A 17,903-nucleotide genomic window follows, 5' to 3' on the forward strand; every position below is an offset into this window, starting at 1 on the left:
CCTACCCTCAGAACTCAGGGAGTAGAGCAATGGAGGTGTCTCCTCCAGCTGAGCTTTGGTGAGCTTGACTACTATTTAAGATACTCCCTTGTGGCTTCTGCAGTGGTGAGTCCTGTTCTTTTTGGGAGGGGGGGGAAGCTCAGCTAGTACTTCTAGGCGATCTTGTTAAGATGTTTATTTTTGATACAGGGTCTCACTACATGACTCAGGGTGGCCTAGATTCAACTTGCAATCCTCCTGCCTCAGCCTCCTGAATGCTGGAATTCCAGGCATGCACTACCATGCTCAGCTGACACTTGATTGCCTACAGAGCTACTGGCCTAGGAGATGCTTCAACTCCTACAGTCCTGTATTTTGCAAATGGTTAAATTAACTGGTCCAATCTATATGAAAATCAACTTGCTAATATCCATAATACAAAGGTACATACCCACTAGCACAGAAATTCCAGTTCTGGAATTTATCATATATATTTACATGTGTTAAAATGTGTAGGACTACTCACTGCAATACTGTATACATAAGACTAGAAATAACCCGTCTATACATAGCAAACTAAATTACATTCATATCATGGAATATGATGCAGCTATGAAAAAGAATGATTAGGCACTTTATATAGTGAAGTGAAATGACCTCCATGATGTATTAATAAAAGCACTGTGTAGATTTTTTGTGCTGAAGGCTGCCATTTCTGCTGAAAAAGTAAATTTGTATATTTGCATTATTTTGGATAGTAGAAAAATCAGAAAAAAAACTGTAAATTTTTCATAATACTGAATTTATTTAATTGAAAGACCAGATTTTATTCTTGAGTATTTTGTATAGAGGTGACAGCAGTTATCAATGTAGTGTTTATTTACAAACACAATGGGCAAAATTAAAAGTTGCCATCATTATGTCAATTTCTCAAATTTGAGTCCTGAAATTTTAAAGCTTACAAATACTGACTTAAATTTGGCTTTTGTTTCATATCAGGCATCTTTTATCAGACATTACTTCGGATGGCATTCCTCCTGTGTATCTTATGGTGTCGACTCAGTGATGAATTGTAACTGAAGGATTTTCCACATTCATTACATTCGTAAGGCTTTTCTCCACTGTGATGCCTCTGGTGTTTTTTAAAGGATGAATCATGCCTATAGGCTTTTCCACAGCGATTGCATTCATATGCTTTCACTCCTGTATGAACAGTTTTATGGTTGCTAAGGTGGATCCTTTGCCTAAAGGCTTTCCCACATTCCTTACATTTGTAGGGTCTCTCCCCAGTATGGATTCTCTGGTGATGAGTTAGATATGCTCTATGACTAAAGGTTTTACAGCATGCAGTGCATGCATAGGGCTTCTCCCCAGTATGAATTCTTACATGTTCACTAAGGTGTCTTATCTGTCGAAAGGTTTTCCCACATTCACTGCAAGTAAAGGGCTTCTCTCCAGAATGAGTCCTCAAATGTTGGATCAGGCTAATGTTCTGGCTGAAGGCTTTCTGACATTTGTCACAAGCATAAGGTTTCTCCCCAGTGTGAGTTCTATGATGCTGATTAAGTGATGAGCGGTGTCTGAAGGCTTTTCCACATTCCTCACATTCAAAGGGTTTCTCTCCAGTATGGATTCTCTGGTGTGTATTAAGAGATGCGCTTTGACTAAAGGCCCTTCCACACTCCTTACATCTGAAAGGTTTCTCACCAGTATGAATTCGCATGTGTTCAGTAAGGTGAATGGGTTGTTTGAACATTTTTTCACATATGTTACATTCATAGATTTTTGTTCGTAGGCAACTTATTGGATGATTTATCAAACCTAATTTGTACTTGTTCTTCTTTCTAGGTTGGTCACATTTATGATGCTTCTGTTCTAAAATAACATTTGAACTCACAATATTTTCCTGAAATTTGTTAGCTTCTTTACCTCTCTTTTTGTGGGTCAAAATGGCTTGTCTTACATCTCTCTTACAGGTTTCCTGGAGCCTTTCTAACGTATCATCATAGCTGGAGACTTTTCTCATTGTGGAATAAATTATATCATTCCTTATGAACCTTTCCATCATAATGCCATGATATAACTGTTCTTGGGAAAGGTCATTCTTTGCTGTTGACTTACTGGTTTCCGTTTTGCTCTTCAACTCTGAAAGAAATTAAAAGATACACAGAGCTCAAACTCATTGTGCCTTGAAAAACATCAACTGCTGTAGTATACAAATTCATACAATAGGGAAAGTACATGAGAATTTGAATGTATTTAAATATGTATACAACTTGGAGAGGTAATGTGAAATAAAATTAAGAAACAGTGAAAAGGATGGATACTTGGATGGATGGATAGAGTAAAATTCGTTTTAGTCCTGTTATTTAGTCCTGCATATTTCAGTGCTATGTCTGTTTTTTAATTGATAACTACTTTTGGAAAACAATCTCAGAAATACAAAAAAGAATCCCCTTCCCCACTTCAGCAACATCAGGAGAGATGCTAGTTCAAAAAATAGGGTTTGACCTAAGAACACTCACAAGAACATTAAGTTATCCTTTATTTTATTTATTTACTGGGGTTTGAACTCAAGGCCTCACACTTCACAGCCAGGTGCTCTACCACTTGAGCACTCAACCGGACCAAGCTATCCTTTATTAAAACTTGTGTTAGTGTATATCTGTATTTAGTTCTGCTTCTTGTAATGATTAATATCCGTGCAAATGTTATCTATGCAAAGAAAACTTGTAAGAAACCCAGATTGCTACACTGCTACTGCTACTAGGTTCCAGGGGAAAAATACCCTTTCTTCTTTTTTTTTGGTGGGGTACTGGGACTTGAACATAGGATGCTAAATTTGCTAAATAAGCACTCTACCACTTGAGTCATACCTCTAGCTGAAAATATCCTTTTAACCATTAACATTCTGACTAGTTTTCTTACTTGATAATTCATTGCATCATTACTTTTATTTTGGTGGTACTAGGGTTTGAACTCGGGCCTCATGCTTGTAAGGCAGGTGTTGTACCACTTGAGCCACTCTACCAGCTCTTTTTTTTGGGGTTGGGTATTTTCAAGATAGGGTCTTGTGAACTATTTGTCCAGGGTTGGCTTCAAACTACGATCCTCCTGATCTCTGTCTCCTGAGTAGCTAGGATTACAGGTATGAGTCACCGTCACCTGGCTAATATTTTAAGTGACAGTTCATATTCATTTTTTGCTTGTTTTTTGAGGCAGGGTCTCACTATATAGCACAGGCTGGCCTTGAACTCATGATTCTCTCATCTCAGTCTCCTGAGCACTGGGATTCCAAGCTTGTGTCACCACACCCAGCTTTATTTATATATTTTTTTGAGACAGTCTGAAAAAAAAGAAAAAAGCAGAAAGCTGGCTTAGAATTTGCAATCCCTCTGCCTCAGTCTACCGACTGCTAGGATTACAGACCTGCGCCACCATGCCTAGCCTTATAAAATTTTTTTGATCAACCCAAAAAGACCATTAGTCTTTCAAATTCCAAATTGTAATGAGTAGTAGCGGTAAGAAAGCCTTTGCTCTGCAAGCCCCTGAATCTTTCTGGTCATAAATGGGGGAGAAGGAAGAAAAGACAACAGGAAACAAGAAAATAAGCCATCTGTATACCCTCCCCAATTAAGTACCCAGGGATGAAGTAGGCCTAATCTAGGGAAGCAGGAGAAAAGACGATTTAACTCTGAATGAAAATGGGAATTTTTGGTATTTCCCTAAATCCAATAAATACTAAAATCAAGAGTTTTTTTAATTATTAAATATGGAATGCTTCACAAATTTGTGTATCATTCTTATGAAGGGGCCATGCTAATCTCTGTATGATTGCAATTTTACTGTATGTGCTGCCAAAGCAAGCACCAGAGTGTTTTTCTTATTTAAAGAGCCTGAACCATCTAAGTACTGGGACTTCAACTCAGGGCCTACACCTTGAGCCACTCACTCCACCAACCCTTTTTTATGTTATTTTTGAGATAGGGTCTCAAGAACTACTTGCCCTGGCTGGCTTTGAACCTCAATCCCCCTGATCTCTGTCTCCTGAGTAGCTAGGATTACAGGAGTGAGCCACAGGCGCCCAGCAGCCTCAAGGTAACTTTTATTATTACTTTCTTTTTGCCTGTTTTGTGGTGCGGGAGATCAAACTCAGGGCCTTGCACATACCAGCCAAATCCTCTGCCACTGCACTAACCCCTCAGCATCTGTTATTTTCACCATTATAAACTGAAGAAAAAAACCCAGAAAAACATATGAAGTTATTACAGCAGTGAAACTAACTCGCTACTGTTTAAGATGAATATTCAAAATCAGTTGTTATTGTATACCAGTAACAAGCAGAAAACATACTTTAAAAATATACCACCTAATAACAAAATGTAGAATTTTCAGGATGAATCTAACAAATGGTGTACAATATATACAAGAACTTTATGAAGAAAATCCTGAAACTTTATTAGCAAAAATTAAGCATTAATAAATGGCAAAATATATCATGATCCTGAAAGTAGAGTTCATATTATAACAAGGTTAACTCTCCTTAAACTGGTCTATTTTTTTTTTTTTTTTTTTTTGGTGGGACTGGGGTTTGAACCCGGGGCTTTGCACTTGCAAAGTAGGCTGTATCACTTGAGCCTCACCTCCAGTCCATTTTGTTCTCGTTATTTTGGAGATGAAGTCTCCTGAACTATTTGTCAGAGCAGGGATGGAATCATGATCCACCTATCTCAGCCTCTCAAGTAGCTACTATTACAGAAGTAAACCACTGGCCCTGGCCTGACCTATACATTTTATTCTGTTCCAATCAATGTGCCAGCAGAATGTGTGATCGTAAAATTTAATGCCCTAACTATACAATTCATATGGAAAAGCAAAGGGCTAGGACAGCCATGACAATTTTAAGGATCACAGTGAATGAACCACATCTATGGGTATTAAGTCTCATTCTGAAATATAATAATAAAGACAGCCAGACGTTAGAGGAGGGACAGAAACGTAACAGAATGAAATGGAACAGAGACAGTCTCCAAACAAACCCAAGAATATAAGGAAACCTGATATGACACAGTAATATTAACTATTCGGTAAATGGTTCTAGGACTGATTATGTGAAAAAAGTAACTATATTCAAAATGAAAGTTGAACTGTATTTAAAGTAAACTTCAGATGAATTTAACTTAAGTATGAAAAGCAAAACTTTAAAAATATAGAAATATGTTCAGGCATGGTGGAACATGCCTGTAATCCTATCTACTCAGGTCACAGAGATCTGGAGGACAGAGGTTCAAGGTCAGCCACAGCAAAAAGTTAGTGAGACCCTTATCATAATGAATAAGTTAGGCATGGTAGTGCTCACCTGTAACCCAAGCTGTGCAGGAGGCATATGTAGGTGCGTCAAGGTCCAAGGCTGGGCCCCCAGCAATAAGAAAAAAAAAAAATTGCATCTATAGCCTAACAATATTACTTCTACCAACTGTCTTAGAGAAACACTTGAATATGTACATGAGCAGCTATGTAAATGAATGGAGGTTTTTTGCAACATCTTTGCAACCCATAAATTTGGAACAATGTTTCCACAGTGTGGAACAATTTTTCCACAGAAAAACTAAAAGTAAAGTGTGGTTTATTAATTCAATGGAAATGAATGAACAAAAACAACAAGAAGAAACATCAACAATGCTGGATGAGCAAGTCAGGGCTGGGATGGAGCTCAGTGGTATGGCGCTTGCCTACTGTGCATGATGCCTTGAGTTCAATTCCTACAATGCAAAATTAGTTAATTAAAAATTGAGGTCTGAATTTATAAAAAGAGAAAGTGGAAGTCATCTATACGCCATTTATTGAAATGAGAACATGCAAAACAATGCTGCTGTTTAAGGATGTATGTATATAAAGAAGTATGAACACAAATGAGAATGGTAATATTTAAACTCAGAAGAGTTTAAATAATAATACCTTATTTCAAATAAATACCTAATTTCATAAAGGTAGAAGGGGAACAGTGGGCATCAATTGCTTTATTTCTTAAATCTATGTGGGTACTACACAGAAATTTGTTATAATGTCCTCTATACCTTCCATTTGAATGTCTAATAAATTTTTTCATAATAAAAGCAAAGTATGCTAAAGAACCGGGCGCCAGCAGCTCACATCTGTAATCCTAGCTACTTGGGAGGCGGAGATAAGGAGGATCATAGTTCAAGACCCTGGCTCAAAAATACTCAACACAAAAAAGGCAGACTGGCTCAAGTGGTAGAGTGCTTGCCTAACAAACGTGAGGCCCTGAGTTCAAACCCAGTACTGTCCCCCCACACACAAAAAAAGACCACTAAATTTGGTGAGAAGGAATCTTGTGTTAATTTCTCTTGCAGGAATTTTTATGAAGTAGCTATTACAAAAAATTAAGATACAATGAGTTAAAAAGAGAATGAAGATGGGAACTGGAATTGTAAAATAAAAGGTGGGAAAAGTAGAAACAGAGTGCAAGAGAGAAAATTAAAGATCTGTGGTATATAGTGACTGCTGAGAGAAAGAAGTTTTAGATTAGCAGCCCTTAGTATACTGGAGGAAGAGAGGAAATCAAGTTTAACCTTAATGAGGACAAGACTCCTCCTTCCAACTCCACAGACTTTTGCAAAGGCTCATGAAAGAAAGGGGTAACGGAAGCAGGGCCTGTCCAGGGGCCTGAGCTTCCGCACATCCTGGTAACACCCCGAGAGCCTGAGCACTCAGGCCTACATACTAAAGGGGCCATCTGCCTTGGTCTCACCTAAAATGGGATCTCCTGGGCCTTCATTATCTGTCATCCATGGCTCTTCTCCTTTCTCCAACAGGGAAATCACACTAGGCTTGGAAAGATGATATCCTGCTTACAAAGTAGAAAAAAAAAAAAAAGAATATTTAAGTTCATTTTTAAGAACTGTCCCCAGAGTTTAGCTTCAGCTTCTGCTATTCAGGGGGTCTGAAAGTAGAAAGGGGTAAGTCTTCCTATTCTAGCTCTATGAAGTAAAGCTATTCCCCAAGGAAGGAGAATTAGACATGTCCTGGTTTGGTTCTCAAAGGAGTAAGATTTCTCTATTACAGAACCCAATGCCAACCTTCAAGGAATCCACATCATAGTTTAAAAATAGTGACATTCCTGTAATGGCTTCTGGATGTGTGGATGGGCCCATTCTTACCCACTGACACCAGGTTCCTATAGTTCTCCAGCATCACCTCCCGGTACAGATCCTGGAATGTAGGGGCCAGCTGCTCCCACTCTTCCTGGGTGAAGTCCACAGATATGTCCTTGAAGGTCAATAGTTCCTAGAATATCAAGCACATTTCTTTTCAGTCAGAGTTCATCCCTATCAAAGTCTAAAGAGTTCTGACCATATTCTAAGTTCTGAGCGATCATAGGAGCTTCCACTGTATCTGTCTTTTCTGGAGACTACTATAAAAAATTAAATACTGGGCTGGCGGAGTGGCTCAAGTGGTAGAGTACCTGCCTAGCAAGTGTGACACCCTGAGTTCAAACCCCAGTACTGCCAAAAGAAATTTAAATATCTAGGACAAATGGGCATACATGCCTTCAGAAAAATTAAGCTGGGTAAGGGAACAGAGAAAGCCACAATGAAGGTAGGGCTGATCTTTTGTAGGGGGTGTTTATGGAAATCAGTATGCCCTGAAAGCATGACATTTGGCTTCGGTGAGGGACAGCCATATGGCAATTTGAGAGAAGAGCATTCCAGGCAGGTGAGAACATCCTGGCAGGTTCTTACATCTTGTGAGAACAAGAAGGTGAACAGCATGGAGGCAGTTTAGGGAAGGGGAGTGGAAGGAGGTAAGAGAGGGATGAGAGACGAGAGAGGAGTGGCAAAGGGGCCAGTTTGGTCTTCTTATTGTCACAAATACTCATACATTCTTATAAATGCCTTTTTTTTTTTGCTAGACTGATATTTGAACTGGGCCTTGCCCTTGGTAGGCAAGTGTTCTACACTTGAGCCACACCTGCATTCTCAATGAGCTTGAATTCTGGGGCTCAGCTGGATTTAATTCAAGATGAACAAACCTGGAACTGATACTAGTCTAACCCCTTCCTAGTCAATACTGAAAAGATCAGCCCCTCAGTGGTAGTGGGGAGCATGAACAGGTGGGTTATGCTAGGAGAAGCAAATTCAATCAAATTAAAGTAGCATCACAGCCAGAGTTCAGCCACTGCTTTAGGAGGAATATGAACAATCAGCCCTTATCTTAACCACCAGACAGATGAAAAGGCTTAAAACCTCTTGGAAATAGAGCAAAACAAAGAAAACAAGCTATTACCTATCTACGCACACCCCTCATACACCACTGTTCTTTTATATATAATATCTGAATTACAGTAAAAATTGTTAGATGTAAAAGAAGAACACATGATGTATAATCAAGAAAATAAAGGGGGAGAGTGAATAAAGAAGAAAGAAAAATGGGGTGAATTTAACTATATTGTAAACACTTTTATAAATGTCACAATGTACCCCCCATACAATAATACAATAAAAATTAAATTAAAAAATATACAAACAGATGCAGAGGTGACCAAGTCATTAGAACTAGCAGACAAAAAAGTTAAAGTAACTATTAAAATATGCTAAAGAATTTACAATAAAATATGACAGAATGGGTGAAGAAATGGAGATCACTGAGGAAAAATACAGAAATGCTAAAAAAAAAAGTGAAAATTCTACTGGTAAAAAATGTAACATCTGAAGAATTCATCAAATGTGCTTAAAAAAGTAGATTAGACTCTGATGAAGATGAGATTGGTGAAGTTTAAAATGAGTTAATAGACATTATTCAAACTAGAGCACCAAGAGAAAAAAGAAAAAACAATTGTGGGTTAATATCCAGTGGTGCGACATATATGTAACAGAAGCTATAAGAATGTGATGCCGCACTACAAGAACTACAAGAATCAATAAAATTCTTTAGATGGAACTAGAGGATTTTTTTTTTTTTTTGGTGGTGCTGAGGGTCAAACTCAGGCCTCAAGAATCCCAATCAAAAGTACTACCAGTGTTACACCCCTAACAGAACAAGAGGATTTTTTTTTTTTATTCACATGTGCATATAATGCTTGGGTCATTTCTCCCCCCTCCCCCCATCCCTTCCCTCAACACCCACCCCGCCCCTCCCTCTCCTCCCCACCCCCTTGATACCCGGCAGGAATTATTTTGCCCTTATCTCTAATATTGTTGAAGAGAGTATAAGCAATAATAGGAAGGAACAAGGGTTTTTGCTAGTTAAGATAAGGATAGCTACACAGGGAGTTGACATGCATTGATTTCCTGTACATGTGTGTTACCTTCTAGGTTAATTCTTTTTGATCTAACCTTTTCTCTAGTTCCTGGTCCCCCTCTCCTATTGGCCTCAGTTGCTTTTAAGGTATCTGCTTTAGTTTCTCTGCATTAAGGGCAACAAATGCTAACTGACTTTTTAGGTGTCTTACCTATTCTCATATCTCCCTTGTGTGCTCTCGCTTTAATCTTGTGATCAAAGTCCAATCACCTTGTTGTGTTTGCCTTTGATCTAATGTCCGCATATGAGGGAGAACATATGATTTTTGGTCTTTTGGGCCAGGCTAACCTCACTCAGAATAATGTTCTCCAATTCCATCCATTTACCAGCGAATGATAACATTTCGTTCTTCTTCATGGCTGCATAAAATTCCATTGTGTATAGATACCACATTTTCTTAATCCATTCGTCAGTGGTGGGGCATCTTGGCTGTTCCCATAACTTGGCTATTGTGAATAGTGCTGCAGTAAACATGGGTGTGCAGTTGCCTCTGGAGTAACCTGTGTCACATTCTTTTGGGTATATCCCCAAGAGTGGTATTGCTGGATCAAATGGTAGATCGATGTCCAGCTTTTTAAGTAGCCTTCAAATTTTTTTCCAGAGTGGTTATACGAGTTTACATTCCCACCAACAGTGTAAGAGGGTTCCTTTTTCCCCCACATCCTCACCAACACCTGTTGTTGGTGGTGTTGCTAATGATGGCTATTATAACAGGGGTGAGGTGGAATCTTAGTGTGGTTTTAATTTACATTTCCTTTATTGCTAGAGATGATGAGCATTTTTTCATGTGTTTTCTGGCCATTTGAATTTCTTCTTTTGAGAAAGTTCTGTTTAGTTCACTTGCCCATTTCTTCATTGGCTCATTAGTTTTGGGAGGATTTAGTTTTTTAAGTTCCCTATATATTCTGGTTATCAGTCCTTTGTCTGATGTGTAGCTGGCAAATATTTTCTCCCACTCTGTGGGTGTTCTCTTCAGTTTAGAGACCATTTCTTTTGTTGAGCAGAAGCTTTTTAGTTTTATGAAGTCCCATTTATCTATGCTATCTCTTAGTTGCTGTGCTGCTGGGGTTTCATTGAGAAAGTTCTTACCTATACCTACTACTTCCAGAGTATTTCCTACTCTTTCCTGTATCAACTTTAGAGTTTGGGGTCTGATATTAATAGCCTCAATCCATTTTGAGTTAATATTGGTATAGGGTGATATACATGGATCTAGTTTCAGTTTTTTGCAGACTGCTAACCAGTTTTCCCAGCAGTTTTTGTTGAAGAGGCTGTCTTTTCTCCATCGTATATTTTTAGCTCCTTTGTCAAAGATAAGTTGGTTATAGTTGTGTAGCTTCATATCTGGGTCCTCTATTCTGTTCCACTGGGCTTCATGTCTGTTTTTGTGCCAGTACCATGCTGTTTTTATTGTTATTGCTTTGTAGTATAGTTTGAAGTCGGGTATCGTGATACCTCCAGCATGAACAAGAGGATTTTTAAAATGAAGAGGACCTGAATTGGTAAACAGTGACGAACATGAAAGACCCATTTTTTTCCTTTTCTTAATTTAAGACAATTTACTGTTAAAAGCAAAAAACTAAGAACAATGTATTGTGGAGTTTAGAACATGTAAAATAAAATGTGTAACAACAGCACAAAGAGCAAGAAGGAGTATATGGATACATGTAAAGCTTTCACATAATATGTGAAGGAACATAACAAAAAATCAAAGCAACTGTAATAAATTAAAAATGCATACTGTGGGGCTGGTAGAGTGGCTCTAGCAAGTATGAGGCCCTGAGTTCAAACCCCAGTGCTGCCAAAAAAAAAAAAAAAAAAAATGCATACTGCAATAGAGCAACCACTATAGACAAGTCAAAAAGTGTAGCTGCTGCTGGTTTTTTTTTTTTTTTTTTTGAAATGTGGTTCTTCCTTTGTTGTCCAGGCTGGCCTTAAACTTGTGACCCCTGCCTCAAATTCCAGAGAACCTGGGATCACAGGTATGTGCCAGCACATTTTGGTTTTTTTTTTTTTTTTTTTTTGCAGTACTGGGGTTTGATCTCAGGGCCTAACACTACTTGTTAGGCACGCACTCTACCACTTGAGCTACTCAAAAGCCCTTTTTTGTGTTGGGTATATTTAAGATAGGTTCTTGTGCACTATTTGCACAGGCTGGCCTCAAACTGCAATCCTCCCAATCTCTACCTCCTGAGTAGCTAAGATGACAGGTATGAGCCACTGGCACCCAGTCCACATCTGGCTTTTTGTAGTTATTAGAAGATATAAAATACAATACTCAAAAATGATTTAATCTAAAGAAAGCAGGAGAGACGATCAAAGAAATAAAGAATAAACAGGATAAATAACAAAGAACAATATACACTTAGACCTAACTAAATCAATCTTAACTATAAATGAATTAAACAAGCAAGAGTTAGCTATGTTTTAAAAAGCTGCACTTAGCTGGGTGCTGGTGGCTCACACCTATAATCCTAGCTACTTGGGAGGCTGGGATTGTTATTTGATGACAGTCTAGGCAAATAGTTCACAAGACCCCATCTCCAAAATAACCAGAGCAAAATGGGCTGGAGGTGTGGCTCAAGTGGTAGAACACCTGCTTCGCAAGCATGAAGGCCTGAGTTCACACCCCAGTCTCACTCACACACACAAACACACACACACACACACACACACACACACACACACACACACACAAAGGCTACACTTTCAATATAAAGACACAGATAGGTTTAAAGTAGAAAGATGGAAAAAAATGATACTATGCAAACAGTAATGAAAAGAACACTGGAACTGCTAAATTTAATCAGAAAAGGTAGACCACAGGAAAAGGCATATTACTAAGACAGAAAGAGTGAACTTTGGGAATGAAAAGGGTACATTCAGGATAGTATGGCTACAGGTCAGAGGGACAGTTCATGATAAGAGGGTCAATTCAAGGCAACAATCCTAAGGCTTTATGTAGTTGATGAAGAACTTCAATAAAGCAAAACTAAAATATATAGACAAAATTACAATAATAACAGATTTTTACATCCACTCTCAGTAAATGATACAACCAGTAGACAAAAATTCATCAAGACTATGGAAGATTTATGGTTGGGCACCATGGCTTATATTTGTAATACTGGCTACTAGAGAGGAGAGATCAGGAGGATTGTGGCTTGAGGCCAATCCTGGGCAATAAAAGAAAGACCCTATTTCAAAAATACCTGACTGGTTGAGTGGCTCAAGAGATAGACAATTCCAATCCTAAAAGTGAAGTTCTTTTCACTTAAAACTCTTCTGTCCCTAATAACATCTCCTCTTTAAGTCTTTCTTTCATGCTTATTCTAGAATGAATTTCCTTGTATTTCTCCCATGTTTCTATCAGGCAGTGAAGACTCCGCTTCTGACACACTGTCCTAACTGCGCTCAGCCTGCTCCTACTCTCTGCTCACCTGTACAAGGTGTGTGCTGTGTGGACTGGTCATTTCTTCTCTATTCACTTCTCTTTTGGCTTCTCTTCTGCACAAAGAGCTACCTATTAAATTTCAGTGCTGTGCATATATCACTAAAAACGTCAGAACATAATTCTCACTTATACTTTGATCTTGAATATTTTACTGACATTTAACTCAAATCCCAAGTGGTATCTGTTGGTTTTTAGGGGTCGGAATGCTATCCACCACTTTGCTTTCTCTACAAAAATTAGTACAGTATTAGCTCTAGATGCTGGCAAGAAACAAGAGTCACACAGATAAGGCCACTGTGAGCTGGGAAACTGCACCACAAAACCCAATTTTCCCATAAATACAGACATGGCTAGCTGTATTACTTGGTTCAATAACTTCTCCCTTCAGCCAGTCTGAGTTTTTTATGAATATCTGGGACTGACTGTTAGAAATTTATCTTTGAGAACCCCTCTCACCTGTGACTCTGAGTCTACTGTGGTATGCTTTCTGATAGGTTGTTGCTGTAAAGTAAAGTTGTTATTTTACATTGACACCTGACACTCTGGAGAGCAAGTCTCTGAACTGTTCTGGGCCTCAGTTTCCTCACTAGAAGAATGAGGGATCTGGTCTAGGTTAAACTACGTTTTTCCACTATGAGATGGCTGAAGTGACATTAATGCCACATCTTCTTTACCATTATTTATTTATTTATTTATTTTAGTAATGCTGGGGAATTGAACCCAGGGCTTTGCACATGCTGGGCAGACATTCTCCCATTGAGCTACTTCCTCAGCCCCAAATATTATTATTATTATTTCTTACTTTGGCTGTACTGGGCTTGAACTCAGGACTTTATGCTTGTAAAGTGGCACTCTACTGCTTGAGCCTTATAATCATTTCCAACCTGAGTGGCCTGGGCCAGAACCCATTGCTTTTCTAATGAGAGAAATTTGTATAGGGGACCTCAGTTTACTTTTTTTTTTACTTTTATAGAAAAGGTCTATTGTAATTTAAGGAGCCCTGTGAAAGCCACTTCTCTTGGTCACCCAAGGCTTACTGAGGCCAGGCCTCAGTACAAAGCTTCCAACATCTACCAGCCAAAGACTGGAAAATGCAGGTCCCATCTAGAAAGAACAAAACGTTAGGATCCCGTCTTTTAGCTAACAGCAGGCAGCCTCTTTAATAAAGGCTAACTTTTTAATGAAGAAATCATTTGTAAAGTTAGAGAAGGGCATTCAGAGGGCATTTCAGGCCAATAACAGTGCCATACGGGACAACTAGGGTTAATATTTGGAGGGAAAAATTTATGCTGAGGCCAAAGGTATAGAAAATTCTAAATGAGAACTTTAGAGACCACAGTAATGTCTATTTAGTTATTTCTGGAACTATAACCTTGAGCTAACAATTGGCTTACAAGGGTCTGATGCCCAAAAAAAAAAAAAAAAAAAAAAAACCCCAATTTTCTGTACAGGAACAACTTGAATGAAGCTCCCAAGGATGAATGTTAGTCTCAACCCACCCCCACCTCCAGAAAAAGACAGAAACTCCAATCGACCTGAGATTCTGTTGCCAGTAGTCCAGAGGTCACTTCATCCGCTATACTTTCTCCTTGGATATCCTCAGCATCCTGAGACAGCAGAGCTGGGGAAGGAAAAGAACCATGAAGTTTGCATCTTCCCCAACCACCAAATAGAAAAACTGCCCGCAGCCCCTCTGACTGGTACTTTTCCTGCAGTCCTCTCACAGAGAGGGACATTCAGAGAGACTCGAGCAGCCTCAAGCCTCTTAAATGAGGAGGACTTGCAGTATGCCCCTCTGGACATTAATATTCCCTAATGGTCAACGCTGGCCCAAAAGAACAGATCTATCAGGCTGTGCCTTTGCTCAAAATTCCTCAAAGGTTCCCACTGCCAAGAAAGAAAAATCCAAATACTTTCCAAGGACTTTAAGTCATTCTACAGATCACCCCAAGCTTATTTTCTCACCAAGCTCCAAACTGCCCTCCTGTATACATGGGATACTACCCATACCACATTCTTAACCCTTACTTAAGGCTAAATTGTCCCCGCTCTCGTAAACACTCACTTTTCTATTTTTTTCTCCAAATCCTGTATAGAAACTGAAGACACTATTCCAGGCCTGTGAAAATGTCTTGGATATAGTCAATCAGAAAACAGTTTCCTGCCCTTGTATTCCAAAACAATTTTTCTTAGGCTACCTTTTATTATTTTGATCTGGGTGTGTGTCTACCTTATCAATTAATAATCAGCATTAGAAATAATTAATCATTTTAAGAATCTGTGAAGATGCTTAGCCAAAGTCCCTGCCTGACACAGCTAGAACACAATAAGAACACTGGCTGAATACAAAGTATTATGGGTATGAATGAAGACACCACGAGACACACAAATAACTGTCCATTTGTCTACTCCTGACCAGACCACTAAATAAAGTGATCTGGGGCATGTCTTCCATGAAACCCACAGAGTTCAAGGTAAAATGAGACCAATCGAAGCATGTCATTTCTGCCTCTCAGAGGAAGATGCAAACAAACAAAAAATGATGCTGATGACAAAACATTGGTTTGGAGCTAAAATGACTAGAACCTGTGCATAAAACCCTCAGAGTAAAGGGGGCAGAAATTTTTGATCCCCTGCCTCCGAATCACATTCTCACACTCAGGTGGAGACACCCTATTCTGTCTTTCTGTTCCTTGCTGTATCTGGTGAGAAAGGAGCAGCATAAAGTGCTTGTAACAAGGAGCCAGAGCTGGAAACCCAGTATTTTCTTCCACAGCTACCCTTTTCCCCAAACCACAGGCCTGAACCCCACAAAGGCCTTCTTTCTCCTAAGTTCTTCCCCAAGAGACCATGCCAATGAAGTGCATCTTTTCCCACAAATAAGACCTCCTTCTTCCCCTAAGTCTGTTCTCACCTTCTCCTTCAAACATTTTAGTCACATCCTCCCACAGGGACACCTCCTTGTTGGCCTTCCTTGGATGATGTAGCTTCACCCAGGTGCTGGCCTCGGTGGGCAGGGTGATCAGGAGCTGCTGTGGCATAATGAGGATGTCTGCCTGACTGGAGGTGTCCACTTCTGGTGAGGAAATTGCTGGAACCTCTGATGACAGTCTTCACAGTTGTGTGGTCCTCCCCAGATCACAACTTCCTGCCCCTCAGGACTTGGGCATGTCCCAGCAGCACCAGGACCTGGAGCCTCCTAGAAACTGGTGTAACTTTACCAACTCTGGAAAACAGATGTTTACTTGGGAGGTAGCCAGGTGACTTGCTCTGAGTACATGCCTCTTCTCTCTCTGAAGGTGCAAAAGGCAAGAAAGAAAGGATCCAGAAGCACCTGTTATACAGTCAGAACTCCAGAAATGTTTAAAACTGCAAATGGTCTAAAAGATTGGGCTTCAACACAAGATTAAGTATAATAAGTATTTTTGGATGTAGAGCTGTCTCCCAATTCCATACTTGCCCACACATATACAAACACCCCCAAAGATGTACAAACATGCACCAGAACCTGCCTTGACTTCCCACTGTGTAAGCTGTGTGCACCTTCTGCTGGGATAGACTTGGGGGCTTTGAAACAAAACAGCCTGGTCAGAACCCTGATCCTTGCTCACAAAAGCTCTGAGGCACTTGAACTCTGAGCTACAATGTCCTCATCAATAAAATGGGCACAGTAATTGTACTTCACAGGGCTGCAATGTTGATTAAGTTTTAATGCTAGGCCCACAGCAAACTTAATTTGTTATAAACCTAGCTTTTAAAGTTATTCCCAACGAATTAGAAATCTGAATTTAAGGTTCATCTCGAGTACCTCAACTGATAAAATAATCACATCACTGCGTTTTGGCATGAGCTAGCAGTCAAAGACACATCACCATCCCCGCAGATGCCCAGCAGTTGGTAAAACATAGCCTAGTTTCAGAACTGTTAAAACTGGGGGAGGGGTATGTGCCTTCAAAGGGAGGAAATACCGTACTTCAAGTACAATTGAGTACTACCGCACAATTGTTTGCAGCGAGCAAATTTGGAAACAATCCAAAACCATCATCTCACCCAACCCCTGGCATGTGAGCAGGGAATGTGGGACCCGGGACAGGGGGAGCTGGAACCCCAACGACAGTTCTAGCTCGGTGGAAAGGGAGATGGCCTGACTTTTTGAAGTTTGTGGTGGAAGGGCAAGGAATGTGAGTGCGTGCATCCTAGAGATGGGAGATTATAGAAAATATTCTAGTCCTTAATATATAGTCTCGTGACCAATGCGCAGAAACTTTCGCCTCTTCCTGGTGTATCAGTTAATGACTGGGAAGCTTCACTTCAAAGATCCCACCCTCCCCACTTCCTCCCCACCCCCCACCTCCCAGTGCTCCCGGCCAGACCACCCAGGGACAAAAGGACCGCAGCCCCGTTAGGAGCCGCCTACTCACCGGACGGGCCCTGGGGGCTGGGAGGACCGGGGCGGGCGCGAGAGCGCTAGCGTCTCGGCAGAGCAGGGCTGGGTGGTAACAGACCCGGTTCCTGGCCAGCCTTTTAAGGACCGAACGCAGCGTCCACGCCGCACGTAGACTGCTCTGGGGAGCCAGGAGCGGGCAAGGTGGCTCTTTCCCAATTCCCATGCAGGGCCCGCTCGGGCGGGTGGGCTTTCCTAGCCGCACCCCGAAAGCGGAGCTTTGGGGCTCCTCGCAGCCCCGGGTAAGGACGCACCACCGGGCTGCAGCTTCAATGTCGGAGGCGGCGGCGGCTCTGAGAGCGCACCAGTCCCCTAAGGCCGCAGCCGGCGTCTCCCGCGCCTCTGCGCTAGGTCGCGCTCTCCGCAGTCCCCGCTGCCCGGCCCAACCCGGCCCGCCCACCCCACGCGACCAGGGCGGGCGCGGCCCCGCCCTCTCCGGGGAGCTGCGCGCCGGATCCCGGAAGCCGGAAACCGCCAAGCGCCGGGCTCGCCCACGCCCCGCCCCCGTTGGCCGGGACCGCGGGGCGGGGCGGGGCGGGGCGGGGCGGGGCGATTTATCTTGGGGAGGCCCGTCATTCTTTCGCTTGTTTGTTGGTTGGTTCATTCATTGACTTCATTCGTTCGGTTATTCATTCATTAATTTTTACGGGCTCTGAGGACACAGCAACAAATAGCACGCAGTTCCTGCTTCCTTGGAACTTTGTT

The 17,903-nt window shown here is 40.9% G+C and overlaps 1 protein-coding gene and 1 non-coding gene across 3 annotated transcripts; both read right to left on the reverse strand.

Annotated features, from left to right (window-relative positions):
• Positions 1–764: 764 nt before the first annotated feature.
• Zfp69 (ZFP69 zinc finger protein) lies at positions 765–17,584 on the reverse strand. Of its 2 annotated transcripts, none has more exons than XM_020171681.2 (6): positions 17,176–17,584; positions 15,669–16,047; positions 14,290–14,375; positions 7,161–7,287; positions 6,752–6,847; positions 765–2,124 (listed from the first exon to the last, which is right to left on the reverse strand). In XM_020171681.2, exons 2-6 carry the CDS (start codon positions 15,793–15,795, stop codon positions 989–991), a joined length of 1,572 nt encoding a protein of 523 aa, XP_020027270.1. In that variant the 5' UTR covers positions 15,796–16,047; positions 17,176–17,584; the 3' UTR covers positions 765–988. The 2 variants fall into 2 exon arrangements, with proteins under 2 accessions (XP_020027270.1, XP_020027269.1); XM_020171680.2 differs by having other exon boundaries at positions 6,752–6,850.
• On the reverse strand, positions 3,746–3,849 carry LOC141425184 (U6 spliceosomal RNA). Its single transcript, XR_012450274.1, has one exon. It is a non-coding gene; the product is annotated as a U6 spliceosomal RNA (small nuclear RNA).
• Positions 17,585–17,903: the final 319 nt, after the last annotated feature.

The sequence above is a fragment of the Castor canadensis genome, chromosome 7 (assembly GCF_047511655.1).
Source record: "Castor canadensis chromosome 7, mCasCan1.hap1v2, whole genome shotgun sequence".
Taxonomy (NCBI): domain Eukaryota; kingdom Metazoa; phylum Chordata; class Mammalia; order Rodentia; family Castoridae; genus Castor; species Castor canadensis.

What these genes read in the sequence shown, in the direction of transcription:
- Zfp69 (XM_020171680.2), bottom strand. Translation starts at nt 15,795, where the DNA reads ATGCCACAGCAGCTCCTGATCACCCTGCCCACCGAGGCCAGCACCTGG. An exon ending in TAAAATGTTTGAAGGAGAAG is followed by an intron (nt 14,376 to 15,668) that starts GTGAGAACAGAC and finishes TTCCTTCCCCAG; the next exon opens with CTCTGCTGTCTCAGGATGCT. An exon ending in CCCAGGAGATCCCATTTTAG is followed by an intron (nt 2,125 to 6,751) that starts GTGAGACCAAGG and finishes AATTTCTTTCAG; the next exon opens with AGTTGAAGAGCAAAACGGAA.